This window comes from Priapulus caudatus, unplaced genomic scaffold (genome assembly GCF_000485595.1).
Source record: "Priapulus caudatus unplaced genomic scaffold, Priapulus_caudatus-5.0.1 Scaffold275, whole genome shotgun sequence".
Classification (NCBI taxonomy): Eukaryota; Metazoa; Priapulida; class Priapulimorpha; order Priapulimorphida; family Priapulidae; genus Priapulus; species Priapulus caudatus.
The window spans coordinates 131,189-138,827 of NW_014577336.1; the positions used below are offsets into that span (position 1 = coordinate 131,189).

Below are 7,639 nucleotides of genomic sequence, written 5' to 3' on the forward strand. Positions count from 1 at the left end.
GATCGGGTACGGAGTGGGAGATTGAAGCTCACCTGTAGATGATTCAATAGCTGCATACACTGTATGATGATTCTGTCCTTATAGATTTACATAAATTCACTCTGTATAACCAGATCAGCACGTCGTTTATTTCTCCCAGGCTCAGCGTCTCCTCTGATACTGCGCTGATGGAACGTCTGGAAGTCCTTGGCCGGACATCGTGACGCCTCTTCTGACGTTCCACCGCCCCAGGGCGCAGTTGGCGATCGATTGCTGGCGACGCGATCGCATCGCGAAGACCTTGTTCGCTGTTCCGTTCCTCGAGTCAGGTCTCGGCATTGTTTGGTCGCGTTGATGGCGGAGATCTCCTGTGAACGAGGAATGGGTTTAGCAGACGATTTGCACATCAGCGTGCAAGTTTGTACCTCCCGCGCCTCGCGTCCGCCATTCCAAGGCAAGCGTGACTAGGATCTAGGAATGCATAAAATAATCCGTCAGTAACGTTTTTGCGCTGCTACCCGATAAAATCCGCAATTTTAAAGAAGAAAACCATTTGTATATTAGAACAGTTATGGTCATATAAAATATTCTGGGTGCCAGTTTATTCGCCTGGTCGTGTGATCATGAAATGAATATTAGCCGCAAGCCCAATGGAACCAGATTATATCAACAGCAATGTAAAGGCTGCATGAGAAAAATAATTGAAACGAGATGAAAGTAATACGTCTAATGAAAAAGAAATGTAATATCCAATAAGCGAGCTGACAACCTTATACATCCACTGAAGCCAGTCGACCTAGGATTATATCTATGGGTTGAATAAACCTACAGTTTTAGCAGAAAGTTTCCGTCATAGTTAGCCAAACTGGCAGTGGAACGATGTATATATGGTAGGCACAATTACTGCGATATAATTGTATCGATAATTAAGACTAAAATCACAATCTAAATTAGTCATTCATGTAAGATTCATGAATAAACCATCGCACCACAGCCCACGGCACGGTCAAACACGAACTACCACCACCACGACACCACCACAATTAGCTGAGCTCAAAGCTCATCCAACCAATTCACTCAATGAATCCACCGAGCGAGATTATTTAGCTCACTCTGGCCTGCGGAGCAACATTAAATTGGCAGCAGAATAATGTCAGACGTTAAAGAAAGCATCTGAACGCACACATCCGAGTTGTTAAGTTACCTCTTGTTAGTGCATCGACGGCTGAGGTCAGGAGAGCAATAGATGGCGAAGTATCTCACACAATACGTCGCAGCGTCATTGACGTATAGTACATTACCCCGCCGCGGACGCCCATCATCATAGGGGGGGGGTGGCGATTAATCACATAATTGATTGTCCACTAACTTAAGCTTACTGATAACTATCGCGCGGTTGTCTTTTGATCCGAAATAAACATGATCTACATTGACCCACTTGAACGTTGATCCGCCTTGCGTTGTGCCATTTTAGCTATGGTATTAGCTTGCTTTGCCACCGGGAGTTAATTACTCACGCTATCAGTAATGCGTGAATGAAATAACAAGGAAACCACGCTATAAGACTAACAAAACAAAATTACCTACACATACATATCGCAGTAGCACATGCTACGGGAGCGTGTTTAATATTTGACCTCTAGTATATATTTTACACTCTATCTAACTGTATATTTAGATCTATAAATAATTATTAGAATCTTCTACATTATTACACTCCTTACTACTATATATTAATATTCTATAAAATATACACATCATATTAGATATTGCTCTATATTTATACACTCTGGTGCTATTATAGAAATCGATGATCAGTCTGCACTGCTGATCGTTAATATTGTTCAATAGTCGCCGTGATCGATTTCTTACGTAATTTCGTCATCGCCACGCATCGTGTTGAGTTCTTATTTTAGCCCGGTCCACGTTTTTAACTAATGAAAATCTTTGAGTCATGCAATACTATTGCTTTAATAGCTATATGTTTAATTGTTTTTCTTATTTGGCTTAATTGCTGACGATCAGGCGAAACTTGCAACGGGGTACCTGTCGATAGAATAATATATTCATTAAACGTCGATTTGTGGCTGTAGAAATCGTACAGATATTACGTGTTTGATGTAGGCTATTAGTTTCAAGGCGTTGATTAGTCGTTTAGGCGTCGGTAATGTAATAGGAATGCTCCCCACTAAGCGTAATGAATAAGTTTGGGGTTGTAAGCTGAGGACACCAAGCGGGACACAACAATCGGCCTACGTGTGTACAGGACCGCACGCGAGAGACGATAAGGGTCCAGCCCCGGTGCACGAGGAATGTGGGGGCGAGCCAAGGCTGAAACGCACCAGACCCCTCGCAAACGTGCACACATCACGGATTGAATGAATACACACGGCACGCACGCGCCAGCACGCACACGCCACACGAACACAGTACCACACGCACACGCGCGCGGGTAATCGCGTGTACAAATGGTCTAGACCACACGCCAATAATTGCCACGCAACGCACAGCACGCAGACGCACTGCGAATCAGCTAAACCATGACCATATTGACTAACATCTCTAGGTCTAGATTAATAAAAAGATTCTTAAATTAAGCTTACCACTGTTCACGCCGTAATGACACAAACAACCGAACGATAAAACGTAAAAATTCACACCGCGGCAATACACCATAGATTACCAATGATTTACCGTTGCAAATCGAATTCGACAATTGCTGTATCATTAACTGTTACATAGAACGCGCAATACCGAAAGAGCCAATTTCGGATAAACGCGTGGTGGTGTGGATATTTGCAGTTAGGACGAATTGGCAAAGTGACCAGGCGCTATAATCAATGCGTTTATTGCGTCGATAGCCTGGGCACTCTCTTAATCTCATCTGAATATACTAAAGTGTACTGTCTCGGCCTTCCTGCTGTTGGCTAACTGATGGGTGGCTGGATTGAATGATTCGACGACGCGGGCGGTGCAATTGTAGCTAAATAAGCTTATAAATATAATAATATATATAATATATATATATATATATATAATATATATATATATATAGGTGTTGTGTTGTGTGTGTGTGTGTGTGTGTGTGTGTGTACGTGTGCGCAGGTGCGTGCGTGCGTTTCGTGTGGGGGGCGCTGGGGCGGTGGCGTGTGTGTGTGTGTGTGGTTGTGCGCGCAGTGCGTGCGTGGTATCAATTACGTGTGTGTAATGACAATGTAACCTCGTATCTCGGTTACTTAGGCTGAGGTGGGCAGCGGCTAAGAAAACAAACAGGGTATAAGATGGGCAAGACATGAAGCAAACACGAACTAGCGTAGTAACGTACCACAGCGACTGTGATTAGATAGCGCATGAAGTACAACGTACAAAGACGTAGCGTACGAAATGCAACGTGACAATTAAGGTGAAGCCAGGAAGAGAGAGAGAGTCGAGTTCCGTGCCTCGAGTGCCGCTCGCCTTATATACCCCATGCGATTCGCTGTGCCCGCCATCGCGGGCAATTATCTTGTCACCGTCTTGGTTCTCCGCAGGTTCCCGTTGCTGCAACCCCCGTCTGCGAGGGCCGCATCTTATGATGTCGCGTTCACGTATCCTGCTTCCGCTTTCTAATTGACCATTTACTCTAGTCAGTCGTTCGACACGCGTACCACCTGTGCACTGCTACCAGCTTGTCGCCTGCGCTCTCCGCTCATTCGCAACGTGCCAAAATTTTACACGACGAGTTCACGTTCACACCGAGACCTCTATTATGAAATAACGGTATTTGCGAAATACCGAATCTGAGACAAATACGGCGGCCGAGCGTTCCAGCACGCTGATTCGCGCTAGCCAGAAATACGTATTCTGCGAGCTGCGAGCTGCTTTAAACAATCAAGGCGAACAATGCGAATTAAACAATGCAATGCGACGCAACTGGCCCGTTAAGAATACGTAGACTGGTCCGCGCTCGACAGTTCCACTCGCGTTAAACTGGAACACTGGTTCGGGCGCGACCAGTCTATAAATACGCGGCTTGAGAAATCCGGCTATTTATCAATTACACGAGGAAATGCGCGCGGTCCAGAGAGATTCGCGGTATTTCTCCAAGCACGCAAATTATTCGGGGTCTGGAAGCCGCGTATTTACATCAAAATACCGAAATCTGTTTAGATACCGTGAAATTAATCATACAGGTGAGCTATTGAAATCGATCATACAGGTGAGCTATTCAAATCAATCATACAGGTGAGCTAATTTAATCTCCCCACCTCCCTCCGTTTATCTATTCAGGTTACCGGCTCCCCCATTAATCTCTGCACTCGATAATCCGCAATATTTTTACCTCCCACACTGATCCTCCTCCGTTTATCTATTCAAGTTACCGACTCCCCCATTAATCTCTGCACTCGATAATCCGCAATATTTTTATCCCCACCCCCTAATCCTCCTCCGTTTATCTATTCAAATCACTGACTCCCCCATTAATCTCTGCCCTTGATAATCCGCAATATTTTTTATCCCCACCCAAGGGTTCTCGAAAATAAAGCGCGTGTCCCTCGTCGCGGTGGCAGCTGCTGCGAAGGTTTGCTAATCCGCTGCGCTGCGCCATAGCAATTCTAACAGGGGGCGATGACGTTCACGGTTTACAGTTACAGTTGTTTTTGTTTTTTCTTCTTCGTGGGGATTTTCACGATGATTTCGCACCTCCGCAGAGACACGAGCTGAAGGCGTCGAATCGCGAGCAGGGACGGCTCTCGTTCGAGGGTTTCGCGCGCTATCTGATGGACAAGGAGAACTATGCGTTCGTGCGAGACAAGCGCTACAGGGACGACATGAACAAGCCGCTGTCGCACTACTACATCGCGTCGTCGCACAACACGTACCTGACGGGACACCAGCTGAAGGGGGAATCCTCGGTCGAGCTTTACAGTCAGGTACTGTTTAATTCTAGTTTATATATATATAGCTATATTTAGCTAAAATTGCACCGCCGCGTCGAATCATCAATCCACCACCCATCAACCACCAATCAGTAGCAACGAGCAGTAAGGCCGAGACAGTAACTAGGTATATTCAGATGAGATTAAGAGAGTGCCAGGCTATCGACAGCAATAAACGCATTGATATGCGCCTGGTCACTTTGCCAAGTCCTAACTGCAAATATCCACATCCACCACGGTTTATCCGAAATTGCTGTTGGTATTGCCGCGTTCTATTAACAGTTTAATGATATAGCAATTGTCGAATTCGATTTAGCAACTGTAAATCCATTGGTAATCTATGTGTGTATTGCGGTGTGACTTTTTACGTTTTATCGTCCGTTGTTTGTGTTATTACGGCGTGAACAGTGGTAAGCCCTTAATTTAAGATTTTTTTCTTAATCTAGACTAGAAATTAGTCAAATGGTCATGGGTTAGTGCATGCGTGCGTGCGTGCCATGTGCGTTTGCGTGGCAATTATTGGCGTGTGGCTCTAGAACCATTTGTACACGCGGTTGCGCGCGCGTGTGCGTGTGCGTATGTGTTCGTGGGCGTGCGCGTGCCTGCGCGTGTGTGCCGTGTGTATTCATTCAATCCGTGTACGTGTGCACGTATGCAGAGGGGCTGGTGCGTTCGTGCGTTGTGTACCGCTTGTGTGTCCTCGCTACATAATAATAATAAACCCCAAACTTATTCTTACGCTTGTGGGCGAGCATTTCTTTACATTGCCGACGCTAACGACTATCAACGCTTGAAACTAATAGCCTACATCACGTAAATCTGTACGATTTCCTACCAGCCACAAATCGACGTTTATGAATATATATTCTATCGACGGTACCCCGTTGCAGTATCGTGATCGACAGTAAGCTATAGCTAATTAAGCAATCGATATTAATTAAGCAATTAAGCAATAAGAAAATTAACATATAGCTAATTAAGCAATAGTTATGCATGACTCGATTTTCATTAGTTAACGTGGCCGGGCTAATGATCAACAGATGCGTGGCGATGCCGAATTTCGTAAGAATCGATCACCGCGACTATTAGAACAATAATTACGAATCGCAAGTGCAGCTGATCATCGATTCTATATATAGCACCAGGAGTGTATAATATAGAGATCTAATATGATGTGTATATTATAGTATAATATATAGTAGTAGAGTGTATAATGTAGAGATCTAATATATATTATAGTCTAATATACAGTAGTAGAGTGTAAAATATTATAGAGGTCTATATTAAACGCTCCCGATAGCATGTGTACTGGCGATTGTATGTGTAGTCATTTTAGTTTGTAGTCTTATAGAGTGTTTCCTTGTTTATTTCATTCACGCATCTGTAGCGTGAGTAATACTCCGGTGGCAAGCAAGCTATACCATGCTAATGCACAACGCAAGGCGGTCAACGTCAAGTGGTCAAATGTAGATATGTTTATTCGACTCAAAAGACCGCGCGATAGTTTCAGGAAGCTAGTTAGTGACAATAATAAGTGATTATCGTACTGCTGATGGCGTGGTGGGGGGTTGTACTATACGTCAATACGCTGCGACGTATTGTGGGATCTTCCGCCATCTTTGCTCTCCTGCCCTCAGCCGTGATGCACTAACAAAATAACTAACAACTCGGCATGTGTGCGTCAGATATTTCACGTCTGACATAACGTCTCGCTCAATTTAATGTTGCTCCGGAGCAGTGTGAGCTAATAATCTCGCTCGTGGTTATGCGTGCATTGGTTGATGAGCTTTGAGCCTCAGCTAATGTGGTGGTGTCGTGGGGTGGTGTTCGTGTTTGCGTGCGTGGGCGTGTGCGTGGTTCATTCATGAATTTCATGAATGACCTAATTATAATTGTGTTTTGTTTAATTACGGTACAATTATCGCAGTAGGCCTACATATATACATCGTTCCACTGCCGTTTGGCCTACATGCGGAACTCTTCTGCTAAAACTGTGGTTTATTCAACCCTAGATATAATCTAGGTCGCTGACTTCAGCGGTGTATAAGGTTGTCAACTCGCTTTTTGGGTATTACTTTTTTCTCATTATTTGACTCTTTATTAGACGTTTACTTTCATTCTCGTTTTCATTATTTTCTCATGCAGCTTTACTATGGCATATCTGATTCCATTGCTGCGGTAATTTCTTTCATGATCACACGACCAGGCGAATAAACTGGCAGCGCAGTATTTTATTGACCTAACTGGCTCTAATATACAAATTGGTTTTTTCTTTATATTGCGAATTTTTTCGGGTAGCAACGGGGTAGTGACGGATTATATTTGCATTCCTAGTCACTGCTTGCCGTGATGGCGGGCGAGCGGAGGAGGTAACGCTGCGTGCCATCGTCTGCTAAAACCCATCCTCGTTCCCAGGTCTGATAACGCGAAACATGCCCGAGGACCTGATCGAGAACGGACAGCGGAACAAGGTTTGCGACGCGATCGCCGTCGCCAGCATCGTCGCCAACTGCGCGGGCGTGGAAACGTCGAAGGGCGTCACGATGTCGGCCAAGGACTTCCAGACGTTCCTCAGCGAGTACCAGCAGGAGACGCTGAGCGAGAGCGACGTGCTCTGGCTTATACAGGTGAGTTAATTAATTATACAGGTGAGCTATTGAAATCGATCATACAGGTGAGCTATTCAAATCAATCATACAGGTGATCTATTGAAATCGATCATACAGGTGAGCTATTCAAAT

General features: G+C 44.7%; 1 protein-coding gene across 1 annotated transcript in view; it reads left to right on the forward strand.

The window, feature by feature from the left end:
• The window catches only part of LOC106808420, an 88,740-nt gene that overhangs the window by 69,371 nt on the left and 11,730 nt on the right, over nucleotides 1-7,639 (forward strand). Inside the window, 1 exon segment of the mRNA XM_014811138.1 lies at nucleotides 7,314-7,525. Within this exon segment, the coding sequence (XP_014666624.1) occupies nucleotides 7,314-7,525 (212 nt within the window).